The sequence below is a fragment of the Loxodonta africana genome, chromosome 13 (genome assembly GCF_030014295.1).
Source record: "Loxodonta africana isolate mLoxAfr1 chromosome 13, mLoxAfr1.hap2, whole genome shotgun sequence".
NCBI lineage: Eukaryota > Metazoa > Chordata > Mammalia > Proboscidea > Elephantidae > Loxodonta > Loxodonta africana.
The window spans coordinates 28,114,026-28,133,310 of NC_087354.1; the positions used below are offsets into that span (position 1 = coordinate 28,114,026).

At 45.7% G+C, this 19,285-nt stretch overlaps 1 protein-coding gene across 3 annotated transcripts in view; it reads right to left on the reverse strand.

Annotated features, from left to right (window-relative positions):
- NTRK3 (neurotrophic receptor tyrosine kinase 3) overlaps positions 1–19,285 on the reverse strand; it is a 474,569-nt gene that overhangs the window by 52,351 nt on the left and 402,933 nt on the right. For all 3 annotated transcript variants that reach the window (XM_064267105.1, XM_003413897.4, XM_003413898.3), the window contains 2 exons: positions 14,477–14,649; positions 9,983–10,226 (listed from right to left, as the gene is read on the reverse strand). In XM_064267105.1, the coding sequence (XP_064123175.1) occupies positions 9,983–10,226; positions 14,477–14,649 (417 nt within the window). The remainder of the gene's footprint in view (positions 1–9,982; positions 10,227–14,476; positions 14,650–19,285) is intronic.

The window sequence follows — 19,285 nt, forward strand, 5'->3', positions numbered from 1 at the left end:
ACCTCAGAAAGAAGGCCTGGTGATCTGCTTCCAAAAGATCACAGCTGTTGAAAACACTATGGAGCACAACAGCTTTACTCTGACATACACGGCATTGCCATGAATCAGAGCTGACTTTCCCATAGAAAGTAAACCTGAATGAGACCACAGAGCTGCAGTCCAGACCTCGATCTGCGGTTGGAAGTGAAGTCTCTAACTGGCAACACAGATGCAGAGCTAGCACTGAGACCGAGGTGTCCTAAAGGTCAGTCCTGTCCCTCACCAGACTTTCACATCCCAAAAGGTCTGATATTTTGTAGATAATTAGTGTGCAAATCCTTTGGTTTTAATCAAGGAAACAAGGTTGTAATACCTATCATTAGCATAAACCTATCCCACACATCTTCCTCTATTTTCATTCCTTCTGCAGCTTTGTGCAGCTTAATAGGTCTTAGCATTTAAGTTTTTCAAAATTCACTCAAGACGTGTGTACTATAGCATCCAGACCTACAACAGATGCTCAGGCTGTGAAAGCTCCAAGCATCACCCCAGTGTCTACACCATGGCTGGGTCTCCCCGTCAGCGCTGGGTACCCTTGCCTAAAGGCTGAAGAAAAGAACAAGAACATGGCTTAGGGGATTAATCTCAAAAGAGACTTCAGGCTTTCCTCTAGCCTCCTATCTAAGGTCCATCAGAGAAAATTAACTCCAGCCTGTCCACTCGCATGATGAGACAGCCACACAGTTCTAAAGAATTCCTGCAAAAGTCTGGAGTTCTCAGTTGCTTAGAAAACAGGGTCCCTTGGCAGCTCTGAGGTTTGCTGGTACAGAAGCCCTTCTTATAGCTCACCTACTCCCTCTCCAGAAAACAGTGAACCATGGAGCCCTGGGGTCTCATGAATGTGTGTCCAGGGCTGCCATAGGACATAGGGAGCCAAAGAGGAGAATGCACAGGGCAATGGATAGCCTTACCCCTGCTTCAACCACAGCAGTCCCACTGCCCTTAAATACCAGTAACCAGTTGCCGCCAAGTTGATTCCAACTCATGGTGACTCCATATGTATCAGAGCAGAACTGTGCTCCATAGGGTTTTCAATGGCTGATTTTTTAGAAATAGACCACCAGGCCTTTCTTCCAACGTGGCTCTGGATGGACTCAAACCTCCAACCTTTTGGTTAGCAGCCAAGTGTGTTAACCATGTACACCACCCAGGGACTCTGCTGGTAAATAAGAATTGGCTAAATGTAAAGAGTCCTGGTGGCACAACAGGTAAGTGCCTGGCTGCTAACCAAAACGTTGGTGGTTCATACCTACCCAGCATCTCTGTGGGAGAAAGACTCAGTGATCTGCTCGCCTAAAGATTACAGCCTTGACAACCTTATGGGGCGGTTCTACTCAGCACACTTGGGGTTGCTAGAGTCCAAATTGACTCAATGGCATCTAATTACAACAACAACAAATGCAATGTACAGGCAGCTGGGCAGCCAAAGGGTTAAGCACTTAGCTGGTATCCAAAAGGTTGGCAATTTGAACACACTCAGCAGCTCCTTGGGAGGAAGACCTGGTGATCCGTTCCTGTAAAGATTAGAGCCTAGAAAACCCTATGGAGCAGTTCTATTCGAAGTCATCATGAGTCAGAATCAATTTGGCAGCAACTAACAACAAAAACAAATGCCATGTGGTACCCTAGGATACGAACAGAAAAACTTGGAAAATCCAAATCAAGTTTATGGTTTAGTTATTAATTTGTCCCATTATTCATTTTGTAGTTTTGACAAATTTACCATGGTTGTGTATGACGCTAAGATTAGAGGAAATAGGTGAAGGGTATATGGGAACTCCCTGTACTATTTTGTAAATTTTCTGTAAGTTTAAAATTACTCCAGAGTAAAATTTATTTAAAAAAATAAGAATTGGGAAAATCACATTCCTCAGGAATAGAATACAAATCTTCCCCATTGTTCTTCTTTATCAACATTCTTTAGATATTTCAAAAATAGCAAAAGGACAATCAGGCCTATTAACAGGAGTTCTGGCCACTCACCAGACAGCTTGCATGAAACTCCTCATCTTCTCACCCTTGGCATCTCCTTTCTCCCCTCGGTGCCTGGGTCTACTCAGAAAAACCTAATGACTGAAACCACTGGGTTAAGTCTGGCTAAGCCCTCTCTACAGGGTGAGCATCCCTTAAGGACCAGAATGTCCAGCTGCTAGTCTGTTCGTCCCTGGTTTAGCAGTGGGTCAGGTCTCTCTACCCTTGACCTTGAAGGAAAGAACCATGATTCTGAGGGTGGTTGGCAGCCACTAGCCCAGGCAGTAAGGAGCAGAGTTTAAAGGACCCTTTCCCTTTGCCCTGTTTCAAGTTTCCAATTGGAGGGATATTTATTGGAGTAGCAACCCAGGCAGCTCTCTGGTCCTCATCCAGCCCCTTAGAAAAACAACTTGTATGATGGGCGCAACTGGGCATGTGACCACAGCCTCTTCCCCTTTCTGATGGGTATCTTCCTACCTGCAGAGAGCAGAAAAGAGCAGTAAAATTCTGCCCCTGCAGGCCAAAACCTGCAATAATTCCTAGGCTGCTGCAACCGGGCCACAAAGTCTAAGCTGGGGGTTCTATATGAGGAAGTTGCTCCACCACAACAGCACCGTCTCCAACAGTGCTGTCAGTAGTCAAGTGAATGTTATAATCTCCATCTGCCTGGCTTCTCTGTCTCAGTGGCGTCAGAACTGAGAATTTGAGGGGGAAGGCTGGTGCTAGCTATTGGGCCTTTCAAACTCCAACGAAGAGCAGAGAGCATGGTGTCATCTTCTGATCCTGAAAGTCAGTGGCTTGTGTTGCCGTCCAAAAAACCAAGCCACACCCATTACTGTTGTAGTGATCCTACTGGACAGAGTAGAACTGCCCCAAGGGTTTTCAAGGAGCTACTGGTAGTTTCAAACCACTGACCTTTTGGTTAGCGGCCGAGCTCTTAACCACTGCACCAGATTTTAAGGGTAAAAGTAAATTAAAGTTATTTCATAGAGCATGGGGCTCCTCAGCACATTCCAATCACTTATCTTCCACTTCAGGCCTCTCCCAACAAGACTTTGCAGAGCTCCAGCCTCTCAGCTCAGGTGACTCAGTAATTAATCAACATTCTTGATGGTCACAGTATCCAAAATTGGGAGGAGTCTTAGAGATGATCAGATCAAGCCTCAACCCCGCTCTGACCCCAGGTCTTGATTCAACTACCCCAAGGGTTATTGCCATCCCTAGGTCCCTGTCTTGTTTTAACAGGGCTCACATGATACCCTGCTAGGAAACTCATTCCCTGTAAGTCAATGGACCCTCAAAAAACAAAAACAAAATGACACCCTATATACAACATTGTTCATACAATGTCAGGGGATTTGTAGAATCCTGAACCCCATCTTTGGATCCTCTGCTAGCTGAGAACCTGAGTTTTAAATCAAAGACCTAAACTTGTCCTAGACAGTACTAGGCTGCTCCAATAAGGATATGGAGCATTTTCTAGATCCCTCCCTTAACTACCATGGATTTGGAATCAAAGCTGCTCTAGTTTATATTTCTTCCTTGTTTTTCTCTTGGGTATCAGTATCTTCTTATGTATTAAAGAGTTATCAAGTCATAACTTAGACTCCCTTTGATTTAGAGCATTCCCCCCTTTCCCCACCTATTTCCTAGGGTGTGTTTACTTATGGGTTTGCCTTTTCTGCTTTTTAGGGGGAGGAACCAAAGCACCAAGATAGATGGTGGGCCAAACTCCTCCATTGCTTATAGGTATCATGCAACATCAAGAGTTTGCAAGCAGAAGATAAAAGGCAGCCTCTCAGGATAACCCTCTCCACATTTAGGGTGGGTATGTTTTGTCCCATCTTTCCTGGTAAGTCATCAGATGTAGGGTGATCTGAGGATGGGATGGGATTTCAGAAGAGAAAGGAGTTTTCCATTACCCTTGCTGTGGCAGAGATTGCCGGCTGCTCAATGCAATCCAAGTTCTTCTCTTCTCCCTGCAGACATAGCTACCCTCTGTATCTCAACCTCCGTTACAGAGAGTTGAGGCCATGTGACTGGGTTCTTGCCATGAGAAGAAGTGACAGGCACCTTTCCAGGCAGACCCATTAACAAGATCCCACATGCATTCCGTCATGCTCGTGTCCCCTTCCAGCTGGCTACAGTGGGGATGAATGACTGAGGTGACCTAGGAAACCACAAAGGAAGAGGGCAGAGCCTGCAACAGCCTGAATGGTCACATGGAGGGCCACTCCTCCAACCTGTTCACCTGCTCACACTGTTATGTGACCTAGATATGAGCTTCTATTTGTGTTGGAACCATTCTATGTTTTTACATCTCGTTGTTATAGCAGTTGGCCTACCTTAAGCAGTGCAATTATGTAAGCCTTGTTTAGAATGTCCATTTTGGAATTGGGCAAGGCATTCGTATTTTAGCTCCAGTAATAGTAACCGTGATAAGCATTTATTGAGCATTTATTGTTCTGAGAACTTTATTACCTCAATGCTCAAAGCAAATGCATGAGATAGGAGCTATTAGCCGCATATGACAGTTGGTTAAATAACTTACCTAAGGCCATAAAGCCGGTGATTATAGGAGCTGAGATTCAAACCCTGGCAGTGTGGGTTCAAAATCTACCCTTTTAATCGCTCTGCCGTGGGTGTACCATGACTTCTCTAAAATCCAAGATTCCACCAGCTGGATCAACTTTTCTCAATTATTCCTCCATCCTAAATGTTACTGTTGTCATCTTTTCCAGAAGTTTCTGGGATCCTCAGCTCAAACCCCAGGGCCTTACTACCAGCTGCCAGGTCTGCCTTATATCCCCCAGATGTGCGTCTGCCTGGATTTTGGCTTATCTTCCCTCCCCATCTCCTGGACACTGGGCTCCATTCCCAAAGGGGCCTCACTTCTGACCTTAAGTGAGTCATCCCTGAATCAGGGCATCATGCCGCTGCCTCCCTGGGTACTATGTCTGCTTGCCTAGACAATAGTTGCTCTTGCCACCTGTTGCTGGATTTCACACAGCAGGATGTCCTAAGGCTCCCACACTTCAGTGGACACCTGATTGCCTCTGCAGAATCTTCTTGGTCTGGCCCGATCCATTTCCTGCCTCAATCCAGATTCCCAATCTCACTTCATTCATTCATTCATTCATTCATTCATTCATTCATATTCTTATTGGGTGTCTGCCAAATGCCAGGCACTGTGGTGGGCATGGAGGACTCCAGGTTGACAGAGGAAAGCATGCACACTTCTGGCCCTCTGGACCAGTGGGACCAGAGTGCTAACCCCGTCCAACCCCCTACCTCCTTGATCTTTGTACATCATCTCCCCCCACAAATCAAAACATCTGAAAAGAGGACAACGCTTTGATTCTGGAATCCCCACCTCCCTGTCTCCAGGACTCTCTGAATTTCCTTTAATTTTAGATTTGAATCTCCAATCTCTCAGTGCTCTCAAATGTTCTGAGAAAAGTAGCATGGTACCAAAAAGCCCGCCCTTGTCAGAGTTGATTTAAAGGCTATCCCAGAAGTAACAAGACAGTGATCCATTTGAGGAAAAGGGTGGCTATCTTGAGGCAACATCTTAAGAAGAGTGAAGAACAAATTGCCCTTGGTGCTCGGTGTGGGAATGTTTGTTTTCTCTCTCTAAATGTGTAACAGGAAAAAGCAGTTCACCTTTGTCAGTTGTTTGCATGCCACTTATTCATGAGCCAGATGGCGCCTCTTGTTTTAAGAAATGAAAAATGAAAAAGAAAGAATATAAAGAGGAGTTTATCTTCATCACTGCCCCTTGCCCTGGTGCGCATACTCTGACATACACACCGGGCAGGCAGACACACACACATACACACATACACACACACAGACTCCAATTATCCATATTTAGCTGTATTAGGCACGAGAAGCCAGCAAACTCCTGGGTCCAACAGATTTTTGTAACAGACGGTAGCGGAGATGTGCAAACTTGTCCCTGGGTGTCAGCATACAGAAAGAATCCTTCACATTGTTCCTGCTGTCTGATAAATCACTGCATTCCCCCAGGGCCTCAGCCAGTATATACTGAACAACAACAACAACAACAAAAAGTCTTATAAAAATCACCCGAACCTGGACTTAGCTCTAAGATTCATGATCAAGACCACATAAACAGTGACCAGAGGAGCAGGCAAGTACTGATGACCCAGTATGTCCACCTAAATTGAAGCCTTGGGAAAGAAATTTTCCTGGCATAGTAAGAAATAAAACCAGAATGTGCCTTAGAAGCGAGGGTGACAAAATTTTGTCTTGCTTACTTTGGACCATTCATCAGGAAACACCAATCTCTAGAAAAGGACATTATGTTTGGTAGAGGGTCAGCAAAAATGAGGGAAACCCTCCCTGAGATGGATTGACACAACGGCCACAACAACGGGCTCAAACATACCACAGATCCTGGAGATGGTACAGGATGGGCAATGTTTTGTTTTGTTATACATGAGGTCACTATGAGTTGGAGCTGACTCGACAGCAACTAACAATAAGAGCCAATTTACCTACTATGTGAGGACAGCTGCATGAATCCCATCTCATACTCTAGGGTTGCTATGAGTCAGGATCTACTCGACGGCAATGAGTTTGTTTTTTGGGGGTTGCATGAATCCCAGTTTTTCTCCCCACAGTGGTCAAGAGGTCCCCCCATCTGATCCAGAAATTGTGTCTGGAAATAAGATTATCCCTGGAGTTTTCTTGTCTTAAATGTGAAAGGGACTAAGTGAAATCCTGTTGTTGTTGTTAGGTGCCTATGAGTTGGTTCCTACTCTTAGCAACCCCATGTACAACAGAATGAACACTACCCGGTCCTGCACCATCCTCACAATTGTTGTCATGCTTAAGCCTATTGTTGTAGCCACTGTGTCAATCCATCTCGTTGAGGGTCTTCCTCTTTTTTTGCTGACCCTCTACTTTACCAAGCATGATGTCCTTCTCCAGGGACTGATCTCTCCTGATAACATGTCCAAAGTATGTGAGAAGCAGCCTTGCCATTCTTGTTTCTAAGGAGACAATAGTTTATTGAGTAAATATTGTATTCCAGGTACTCTTTCTACAAGTTAACTTGCTTAGCATCAAAAAAAAGTCTGTTGAGTGAGTATTTCTGTTGTCATTTTAAAAACGAGAAAATTGGACAGAGATTAGAGGAAGTGCATTGAGGTCACATGGAACTAAATGGTGGTGTTAGGATGTGACACAGGTAAGAGGAGGCCCCAAGCCCAGGAATTCCCGTGTCACCATGATGTCTCCCATTGTGGATAACAAGACCTTGGAGTCATTGCTGATGTGATCTCAAGCAAATCTATTTCTTCTGCCCTTTGTTCTACAGAAAAGTGTTGTGGGGGGCACTGTGGATACACTAGGAATTTGTGAGTAAGTGAACGTGAAGATAAGATGCAAGGTGCTCTTTGCATAGTGAGAGTACAGCACCTACCCGCCATCAGTGGAACAGGCAACTTTTTCAATGGCGTGTTAAGCTTTTATTACAATAGCTATGCTTTCTTGTTTTATACTTCCTTTGAAACAAAGGCACATATTTTCAAGCCAGTTGGCCTCAGCAAACACCTGGCTTAGAAATCATAAAAAAAAAAAAAAAAAAAGAATTGAGGATACCTGGGATGTGGAGATTTTCCTGCCTCGTTCTGCTTTCCTTAAATTCTAGCCTGCCCTGACATCTACAGAAAGGAGGTAGACTGTGTTGGGGAATTTTACTCTTTGCAGCTCTCCCAGGAATACAGAGCAACAGTTGACCATTGTTAAAGCAAAGGCAAAGGAGGATCATTCGGAGAAGTGATTGCGGTCCTCCCTCCCCTTTTTTAAATGCAGAATCAAGAAATACTAAGTTTGAAATAAGTTTGAAAGCTCATTTTGCACACATTCTGGTCAGACACAGTTTCCCAAGACCTGGGTAAATCCAGTGGAGACCAGATTGGCATAATCAAAACATCTGCCTTGCACAGGAAAATAGAAGAGCCACCCCTTGCTTTCATCAACACTGATATAAATCTGAGCACGGCCCGAAAGGCCAGCAAACCCCATTACACAGGGTGCACGGGCAATTAAATGGTGCCAGCACCAGCCAGACTCAAGAAATCTATGACCCATGGGCCCTTAGTAACCTCCTCACCAATGCCTCTCCTGGAAATGCCTGAAAACATTGACCTAAATGCTAATGAAAGATTTCACTTTGATATTTCCTGGCAGGTCTGCCCTGGCCATGAATCAGCCATGGCTGCTGCTTCTTGTTCTCTTTTCCATACCTGAGGATATTGGGCATGGCAAGTGGCTAGAGGAGCTGCCCAACTCCCTGTGGACACTCTGTTTCCCCCCGCCCGTTAGGTCCACTTGTATATAGTCCATATTGAAAATACCATGGACTGCCAAAAGAATGAACAAATCTGTCTTGGAAGTACAACCAAAATGCTCCTTAGAAGCAAGGCTGGCCAGACTGCGTCTTACATACTTTGGACATGTTGTCAGGAGGGATCGGTCCCTGGAGGAGGACATCATGCTTGGCAAAATACAGGGTCAGCAGAAAAGAGGAAGACCCTCAATGAGATGGACTGACACAGTGGCTGCAACAATGTGCTCAAGCATAACAACAATTGTAAGGATGGCGCAGGATTGGGCAGTGTTTCGTTCTGTTGTGCATAGGGTCTCCATGAGTCAGAACCGATTCGACGGCACCTAACAACAACAGGTCCACTTTGCCTGAAGGTCTCTCATGATGGCATATTGTCTGCCATTCTCTAGTTGGGGTCACTTTTTGGCCACAAAGGATTCCATTTGTTTCTGGGCCATTGTAAAAATGAAGTATCTTGAGTGATTACTTTTAAAGTCTAGGCAACCTTGTTTAAAGAAAGCTACCAAGAGTATCCAGATAGAACTGGTCTACAGACTGCAACCCCAAACTTCCAGCCTTCTGGTCCACCATGTTCAGGCTAACAGAGAGTAGACAATCATATCTGGAGCTCTTTGACTCACATGTAGCCATTCATTGCCTATAAAGAATATGAGACAAATGGCTGCCATGCCTCTCAACCACCAAATATTGTCCCACACTCTCTTAACACCTCTAATCCAAATTCTTCCTCTATTCAATGTTCTCAAAGTAAATCTCCCATATTTTTTAGACATCTCAAATCAGTTTGAGAAAGTTATCCCATCCTTGTGTCTCAGTTTGCACATTTTACCTTTCTGAGATAAGCAACAGTCTTGGTCACATGCCCTTTCCCTGGCAAGAACCACTCAAATGCTGTTATGAGAAGAAGCTTCTCAATGATTAAGGGATAAAATTATCATGGAGGCGAAATGAGACTCCTGTTAACATAATGTAGAAAATCGTATGGAAGTCAAGTTGAACATGATATCACTCTTCACAATCTGAGAGCTTTTTCAAAGGTCTCACTGGCAGCCCTCTCCAAAACTGATAACAGCTAACATGCTTTCTTTCCTCATCATTCCTAAGCCATGTGGATAACTCTGCTCAGCAATGTATTAGCCATTGTTGCTGTTTTACTTTGGGTTCTGCTTTTTCATGAAGGCCTACTTTTGGAAACACAATAAGCCTTACAAGGTCAGCAGATAATTTCAGAGAATAAAATCTGTAGTGAGTGAGACTGGATCAGGAACTAGCTTGGGAGGTGTTAAGAGGTAGCACCAAATTGGGCTTGTCTGTGTGTGTGTGTGTGTATGAAGGGTGGATACTGATGCAAGTAAGAACACAATACATATGCCATTACAACGTAAGGGTACATTAGAGCTAAATGCCCAAGAGGAAGGAGGGACGGGCAACGGAGAGAGCAATGACAGGCGTGTCCAGATGCAGGAGTGTATGTCTGGGCATGCGTTGTATGTGTGTGTGCCAGAGTGACAGGGTTAATGGACAATGACAAAGACAGGTGAGCAAGGTGCTAGCTCTGCCGCCGAGTCCTGCAGCTGGGGAAGGCCACCTTACCCTGTAGTAATCGGTGCTGTAGACATCTCTTGACATGCCAAAGTCTCCGATCTTCACCAGCAGGTTGGCCCCAACCAGGCAGTTCCTGGTGGCCAGGTCCCGGTGCACGAAGTGCTGGGAGGCCAGGTACACCATGCCCGAGGCGATCTGGCTGGCGATGTGCAGCATTTGGGAGAGTCCCAGCTCCCCCTTTGCCTGGCGTGGCTGCCCGTCCACGAGGATCATGGCATCCGGCCCGTGGGCCCTGCGTGGGGTGGGAGAAGGAGGGAGCAGAGAGAATTCAGCAGATCAAGGGAAAAGGCCTTCCTGGCTCTCGGTTCTCTGCAATCCCCCACAGACATGAATGAAATCTCACTTTTCAGCCTGTCAGTGGCCTATTTCTGTCTACTCAAAATTATATGATGAGAATATGGGTATACATGAAACCCTATAATCAGAGCCCCAGTAAGATAACCACAGACATATTCCAGAGGGTCAGGGGAATAAAGTGCTCTTCTTAGTACTTTATTCTTATCGAGGGGATTCCCAAGTTCCATTCATCTATTATAGAATAATTAATAAAATGATAACAAAAATAAGCTCTTACATAGCCCTTGTCATGAACCAAGCACCATTCTGAGTGTTTTAAGCATCTTCATTCATCTGATCCTCCCACCCCAATTCTGAGACAAGACGAGGAAACTGCTGCACAAAGGGACCAGGTCACCTGGCCAAAGTCACAGAGGTCACAGAGAGGCCACATGCGGAATCAAGAGGCAGAATCTGAAGGCAGACATCTGGCTCTAGAGGATAGCTTCTTAGGCTCTAATGAGTACCAGAAGGCAGAGGCTTGTTAAAACAGATTCCAGGGCCCCAACTCTGAGATGCTGATTTGGTTAAAAAATAAAAAATAGTTGCCTTTTGGGTCCACTCCAACTCATGGAGGCCCAGTGGAGTCAGTGTAGAACTGTGTTCCACTGGGTTTTCAGTGGCTGATTTTTTGGAATTAGATCTCCAGACCTTTCTACCAAGGCACATCTGGTTGGACTCAAACCTCCAACTACCCAGGAACTCTGCTGATTCAGCAGGTGCCCATGAGTTTTCATTCCTCACAAGCGCTGGGTGCTGACACTGCTGGTCTCCAGCCAGGACTCTGAGTAGCAAGACTCTGAGTCCACACTGTGACTACTCCACACTCTGCCTAGGCCTGGGATGACGAGGTGCCCTGACCTGCAGCAGAGGTCTGGGTGTCCCAGCCCACCTCCATCACAAATCATGTCCCAGACCTGTTACCCCACACCTTGCCCTGTCATATCAGTCACTGTTACTGTTCGCTCGTTTCTCCAGAAAGCCCAATGAGCCATGACCACACCCAGGGCCCTTATTTATGAAGTTGTGGGCAAGGAGCCCTTGTGGACAGCGCAGCCTTGGCCTGTTTTACTGCTTCTCCAATTTCCAATGAAAAAAGGCACTGTTAAATAAGAACACGTTTGTTTTATTATCTCCTGTGGGATTTTTTAGCCCGCCAAGTTCTTCAGGAGGGGAGCTGCAGCATCAGCTCACAAGGAAGGGGCAGTGGACAGGCCCCCCTCTTGTACATGAGGAGAGGACCTTCCAGCCAGCCCCTAAAACCCACTGACATTGAGTCATGAGAGTAGGCGGGGTGGGCCTGGGGCCATGGAGACCAAGGTGTGAAAGCAGCCTGCCAGCCACCTCGCAGGAGGGCTTGAGGTGGCTTGCCGCTGGGAACTGCAGCCACCAGGGATGTCTGGAGAAACCCACTCTTGATAGACAGCCCAGGAAGACAGATCACTGGCATCTGCTGGGAATCTGGCCATCTGTGAAGGCCAAAATCTAGATGGTGTTCCCCCAAAATGCCCCTTGTTTGGGCCTTGACTTGGATAGACTCCCCATGATGTCCTCAGGAAGGGAGCCCATGGAGAGACACTGAGGCCTCAGTCAAGTCAAGGCCAAAGATCTGTCTCCTTCCTTTTTGCCGGCTTTTCCTTTTCTTATTTGAGGCTTCTCCCAACCCTTGCCTCTCTTCTTGTCTCACACATTTTATCTCCCTTCTGTCCATTTTTTTCTTCCTCTTCATTTATCTGGGGCATGACAGTGAGATTGAGAGACCCCCAGGAGCCCTATTTAGCCCAGCTGGTGGCACAGTGGTTAAGAGCTACAGCTGCTAATCAAAAGGTCAGCAGTTCGAATCTACCAACTGCTCCTTGAAAACCCTATGGGACAGCTCTACTCAGTCCTATCAGGTCGCTATGAGTTGTAATCAACTCTACGGCAACAGATTTTTTGGACTCCTGGTGGCGTAGTGGTTAAGAGCTCAGCTGCTAACCAAATGGTTGGTGGTTCAAATCCACCAGCCACTCCCTGGAAATCCTATGGAAGCAGTTCTACTGTGTCCTATATGGTCGCTATGAGTCAGAATCGACTCGACAGCAACGGATGTTTTTTGGGTTTGGGGTGGCACTTGGGCTGAAGACACTACTGAATGGATGGAGAGGATGTGGGACAATTGGATAGGTCCCTCTGACCCCAGGGGAAAGAAGCACAGGGAGAGACAGATCCTGAGCATTGGGGAAAGGAGTCACCTGGATAGAAGCTATCACGGTTCACAGTTCTGATAAAATAATAATAGTAATGATTTTAATAGTGGCCACCATTGGTTGAATACCTAGGTACAGGCAAAACTCACCTGTGAAAGCTGGAACCTGTGTAAAGAGGAAACCTATCAGAGAAGGAAAACTCAAATATTTTCCACTAAAATAAGCAATAAAAAAGTGATAAGACTGCACCCTGTCAAAGGTGAAAAACTTTCGAGACCTGGGAAAACAAGGCAGTCCCGTTCAGTTCCGGCTCTCACAGGCTTCACTGTACAAATATAGCCATTTAATACTCATAACTGCAACTGTGGCACAGTTAGTGAAGCTCTTGTTTTCTAGGAGAGAAAATTAAGGTTTAATAACTTCCTCCAGATTATATCACTAAGAAGTGAAAAATCCAGCATTAGAACCCCAAATCTGTCTTATGCTAAAAACCGAGTATTTGATGAAAGCCAGCATCAGGTTTAGAACATCCTATGGGCACTTAAAATTCCTTCAGAGCCTCTTTTGGTCAACCCAGAGTGAATTCCACAGAGTTCTCCAGCCTATTACTCCTCCAGCCCCTTCCTATCCCCCCTTAAAACCATGACACCTTGTTGAATATCCCACTTCAAGGGGAAGACCTCAGTTTTTGATGAGTGGGGTAGAGCCTTCTGTTACCTAAGTTTGAACTCTGGAAATCTCTTTCTCAGCCACGGAATTTAAAAGAATTTAAATGGTGACTGTGGCAGAGGCCACACCCTATGTATCCAGGACCGGAGTGTTTGACCAGCTTCCTAGGACCTCGAGTCCACAGACTGTCGTACCTGGCTGTGGGCTGTTCCACCACACTGGGGCAATAGTTGGAGGTGTTAGTCATGGAAGGCAGCCATGTTATCACTCTGCTCTGGTGGTGAGATGCTATGTCTTCCATGGAGAAGGACCCACCCCTGAAACTCCAACCAGGTCTTCTGGCTGGGAGCCAGACTTTACCAGTCTCTTACCAACCCCATGGAGAACTGGCAAGGCAATCTTCCTCTGAACCTGAAGAAACTCTCCTTACAAGAAATCCACTGTTTCTAGAACAGGGCTGTGCACTAGAACTTCCTGAGCTGATGGAAATGTTCTATGCTTGTACTTCCTAGTATGATAGCCACTAGCTAGATGTGGCTACTGGGTACTTGAAATGTGGCTAGTGTAACTGGAGAACTGAATTTTTAAATTTCACTTAATTTCAATTCAAATAGCCACATATGACTGACTACCTTACTGGACAGCACAATCCTAGAATTTAACTAAGGAAATTCTTTTCTTTTATAACCACGTTGGTATCCTAATGAGCTTGTAGCCTTGTGCCTTCTTATTCCTTGCCAAAGGATGGCTGGCAAGAAGGCTTCCAGAAGGGGTGCAAGTGGGGAGCCTAAGACAGAAAGGGGCAAAGCTATTTACAAGATCATTGGAAGACATGGTCTTGGAACCTGAGGGTTATAAGTTATAACCCAGCCAATCCTCTGAAGGCCCTCCTTGGCCCCATTCCCGACCCTGCTCTTCTCATCCACTTTGGAATCAGGAAAGAGGGTACAAGTTTCTTGTCACATCATCCTCCAACCTCCCTCTCCTCTCCCCCGCCCCCACAGGAAGTCAGGGACAAAGGCCTGAATCTAGCTGCTCAGGGGTGGATACATACAAAAAAAATGGTTTTCCCTGTTGCCATCAAGTGGATTCCGACTAATAACGACCCTACAGGACAGAGTAGAACTGCCTCATGGGGATTCCGAGGCTGTAATCTTTATGTCTTTGGCTGGTAGGTTCAAACAGCCAATCTTTCAATTAGCAGCTGAGCACTTACCCACTGCACCACCAGGGCTCCTCAGGAAGAAAGGCAGCTTCCCATTTCTCATTCTCAGATGATCCTCCTTACCTGAGAAACTTGTTCAGGTCTCCATGCTTCATGTACTCAAAGACCATGATGAGGGGGTCTCCGTCGCCGCACACGCCATAGAACTTGACAATGTGCTCATGCTGCAGGTTGGTGAGCAGCTCGGCCTCCCGCTGGAAGTCCTTCCTGGCGGCCAGGGTGGGGTCCTTCAGGGCCTGGAAACGCAGAACACTGGCTTTTAGCAACTACAGTGCAGCGATCACTCTGTTCTCCTGGGAACAAAGCTGACACCCACACACTGGGTTCCCAATAAAGAAGATTGTGATTCAGGGTATAAGGAGCCCTGGTGGCACAATGTTTAAGCACTTGGCTATTAACCAAAAGGTTGGTGGTTCCAACTCATCAGGGGCTCCAGGAAGAAAAGACCTGGTGATCTGCTCCCACAAAGATTACAGCCTTGGAAAACCTATGGGGCAGTTCTACTCGGTCCTGTAGAGTTCCTATGAGTCGGAATCCACTCGATGGCAACAGGGAAAACCAATTTTTTCTTACGCAGTTCTACTCTGCTGTACAGGGTCACTATGAGTCAGAATCAACTTGACGGCACTCAGCAACAGCAACAAGGACGAAAAGGCTAAATAACAACAGCAAGGCCCGACTCCTTCCTCCTGCAGCATTTGGATTCTTGTAGAAAGAGAAACCAAATTTTCTGATACTTTTGCCTCACCCACTTGCCACCGATTTCAATCTATATTCCTCTCAGAGACCTAGGCTTCCTCAGAGACAGATGTGAATGGCGGGGGGGGGCAGTGAGACAGAAGGCCTGACAAAGCCCCCTTCCCGTGAACATTCCTATGAAGAAATGGTTTCAGTGCTAAAATAAACTACTTGAAAACCACTGCCCCAATTAGTTTAACTTTATATATTAGTTTTTTATATGTCCATTAAAAAAAAAAAAATTGTCTTTGAGTCAATCGCAACGTGCAGTGACCTCGTGTGTGTCAGAGTAGAACTGTGCTCCATAGAGGTTTTGATGGCTGATTTTTTGGAAGTAGATCACCAGGCCTTTCTTCCAAGGTGCCTCTGGGTGGACTCGAACCTCCAACCATTTGGTTAGCAGCTGAGCACGTGAACTATTTGCACCACCTATGGACTCTGAGGTCTTTTAAGCCCACCTAGGGACCCTGGTTTTCACTGGCTAATGCTTTTCAGAAGTAGACTGCCAGGTCCTTCTTTCTAGTCTGCCTTAGTCTGGAAGCTCAGCTGAAACCTGTGCTCCATGGGTGACCCTGCTGATATCTGAATATCGGTGGCATAGCTTCCAGCATCACAGCAACACACAAGCCCCCACAGTACGACAAACTGACAGACACGTGGGGGGAATGCGAAAGTTGGAAAAAAAGAAGAAGGATCAGTAGTTGGAAAATATGGCCTTGGGGATAGAAACAATGCTGGAGATCAAATGATAGAATTTTGCAAGACCAGCGGCTTCTTCATTGCAAATACCTTCTTTCACCAACATAAACGGTGACTATACACATGGACCTCGCCAGATGGAACACACAGAAATCAAACTGACTACATCTGTGGAAAGAGACAATGAAAAATCTCAATATCATCAGTCAGAACAAGGCCAGGGGCCGACTGTGGAACAGACCATCAATGGCTCATATGCAAGTTCAAGCTGAAATTGAAGAAAATCAGAGCAAGTCCACGAGAGCCAAAATATGACCTTGAGTATATCCCACCTGAATTTAGAGATCATCTCAAGAATAGATTTGACACATTGAACACTAGTGACCAAAGACCAGACGAGTTGTGGAATGACATCAAGGACATCATCCATGAAGAAAGCAAGAGGTCACTGAAAAGACAGGAAGGAAAGAAAAGACCAAGATGGATGTCAGAGGAGACTCTGAAACTTGCTCTTGAGCATCGAGCAGCTAAAGCAAAAGGAAGAATTGATGAAGTGAAGGAACTGAACAGAAGATTTCAAAGGGCCTCTTGAGAAGACAAAGTATTATAATGATGTGCAAAGAGCTGGAGATGGAAAACCAAAAGGGAAGAACACGCTCGGCGTTTCTCAAGCTGAAAGAACTGAAGAAAAAATTCAAACCTCAAGTTGCAAGTGAAGGATTCTATGGGGAAAATATTAAACGACACAGAAAGCATCAAAAGAAGATGGAAGGAATACACAGAGTCATTATACCAAAGAGAATTAGTCGATATTCAACCATTTCAAGAGGTGGCATATGATCGGGAACCCATGGTACTGAAGGAAGAAGTCTAAGCTGCTCTGAAGGCATTGGCGAAAAACAAGGCTTCAGGAATTGATGGAATATCAATTGAGATGTTTCAACAAACAGATGCAGCGCTGGAAGTGCTCACTCGTCTATGCCAAGAAATATGGAAGACAGCTTCCTGGCCAACTGACTGGAAGAGATCCATATTTATGCCTATTCCCAAGAAAGGTGATCCAACCGAATGTGGAAATTATAGAACAATATCATTAATATCACACACAAGCAAAATTTTGCTGAAGATTATTCAAAAACGGCTGCAGCAGTATATCCACAGGGAACTGCCAGAAATTCAGGCTGGTTTCAGAAGAGGACGTGGAACCAGGGATATCATTGCTAATGTCAGATGGATCCTGGCTGAAAGCAGAGAATACCAGAAGGATGTTTACCTGTGTTTTACTGATTATGCAAAGGCATTCGACTATGTGGATCGTAACAAACTATGGATAACACTGGGAAGAATGCGAATTTCAGAACACTTAATTGTGCTCATGAGGAACCTTTACATAGATCAAGAGGCAGTCGTTCGGACAGAACAAGGGGATACTGATTGGTTTAAAGTCAGGAAAGTTGTGCGTCAGGGTTATATTCTTTCACCATACCTATTTAATCTGTATGCTGAACAAATAATCCGAGAAGCTGGACTATATGAAGAAGAACGGGGCATCAGGATTGGAGGAAGACTCATTAACAACCTGTGTTATGCAGATGACACAACCTTGCTTGCTGGAAGTGAAGAGGACTTGAAGCACTTACTAATGAAGATCAAAGACCACAGCCTTCCGTATGGATTACACCACAACATAAAGAAAACAAAAATTCTCACAACTGGACCAATGAGCAACATCATGATAAACGGAGAAAAGATTGAAGTTGTCAAGGATTTCATTTTACTTGGATCCACAATCAACAGCCATGGAAGCAGCAGTCAAGAAATCAAAAGATGCACTGCATTGGGCAAATCTGCTACAAAGGACCTCTTCGAAGTGTTGAAGACCAAAGATGTCACCCTAAAGACTAAAGTGCGCCTGACCCAAGCCATGGTATTTTCAATCACATCATATGCATGTGAAAGCTGGACAATGAATAAGGAAGACCGAAGAAGAGTTCACACCTTTGAATTGTGGTGTTGGCGAAGAATATTGAATATACCATGAGGTGCCAAAAGAACGAACAAATCTGTCTTGGAAGAAGTGAGGTCAGAATGCTCCTTAGAGGCAAGGATGGCAAGGTTGCGTCTTACATACTTTGGACATGTTGTCAGGAGGGATCAGTCCCTGGAGAAGGACATCATGCTTGGCAGAGTACAGGGTCAGCGGAAAAGAGGAAGACCCTCAACGAGGTGGATTGACACAGTGGCTGCAACAATGAGCTCAAGCATAACCACAGTTGTGAGGATGGCGCAGGACCAGTCAGTGTTTCGTTCTTTTGTGCATAGGGTCGCTATGAGTTGGAACCGATTCGACGGCACCTAACAAGAACAACAACAGGGACCCTGGAGGAAACCCTGGTGGTGTAGTGGTTGAGTTTGGCCGCTAACCAAAAGGTCGGCAGTTCAAACCCACTAGGTGCTCCTTGGAAACCTTGTGGAGCAGTTCTACTCTGTCGTATAGGGTTGCCATGAGTCGGAATTGACTCGACACAATGGGTTTGATTTTTTTGATTTGGAGGGACCCTGGAGAGGGGAGTGCTGGGTAGACGCGGCAACATTGGCTCAGCCAACGAGGAGCTGTGGAGGGAACAGTCCTTGTCCTCTAGAGGAGCAGCGTGTTCAGGCGTTTCCACACCTTACCCCACGAGGTTGGAAGGCAGATGGGGCCAAACATCCATTCATTTCACCTGACACAGTTTATTGCCCTCAATAGATACAAGACGAGAAAATGAGGAAGTGGGTGTGAAGTCTGCTTGCCATTTGCAGATTAGTGAAATTCTAGTACAGACTGGAGAAAATTTTGCCTTCTCTGCCAGGCATCTGGCGTTTTCTGGTTATTCAGGCAGACTGGCCTCCCCTGTACGTCAGGGTGCTGAAGAAAGCCTCCTTAGCTAGAAATCTTTCTTCTTTCCCAGGCAGCTCCCATTAGGTGAAATGCACAGGGCTGCTTGGACCTGGAGCCCCTGGGTGGTATAAACGGTTAATGCACTTGGCTGCTAACCAAGAGGTTAGAGGTTCAAGTCCACCCACAGTTGCCTTTGAAGGGGCCTGGAGATCATATTCTGAAAAATCAGCCATTGAAAACCCTATGGAACACAGTTCTACTCTGACACACATAGGATCCCCATGAGTCAGAATCCACTTGATGGCAACTGGTTTTCTGGCTTAGGTTTTCAGCAATTCAGGAGTGTCGTTGTTGTTATTGTGTGCTGTCAAGTCAGTTCTGACTCATAGTGACTCTATATGACAGAGTAGAACTGCCCTATACGATTTCCTACATTGTGATCTTATGGGAGACGATTGCCAGGTCTTTTCTCCTGTGGAGCCTCTAGGTAGGTTCAAACGGCTGACCTTTGGTTAGCAGGTGAGTACTTAACCATTGTGCCCTCTCAGGAGTGT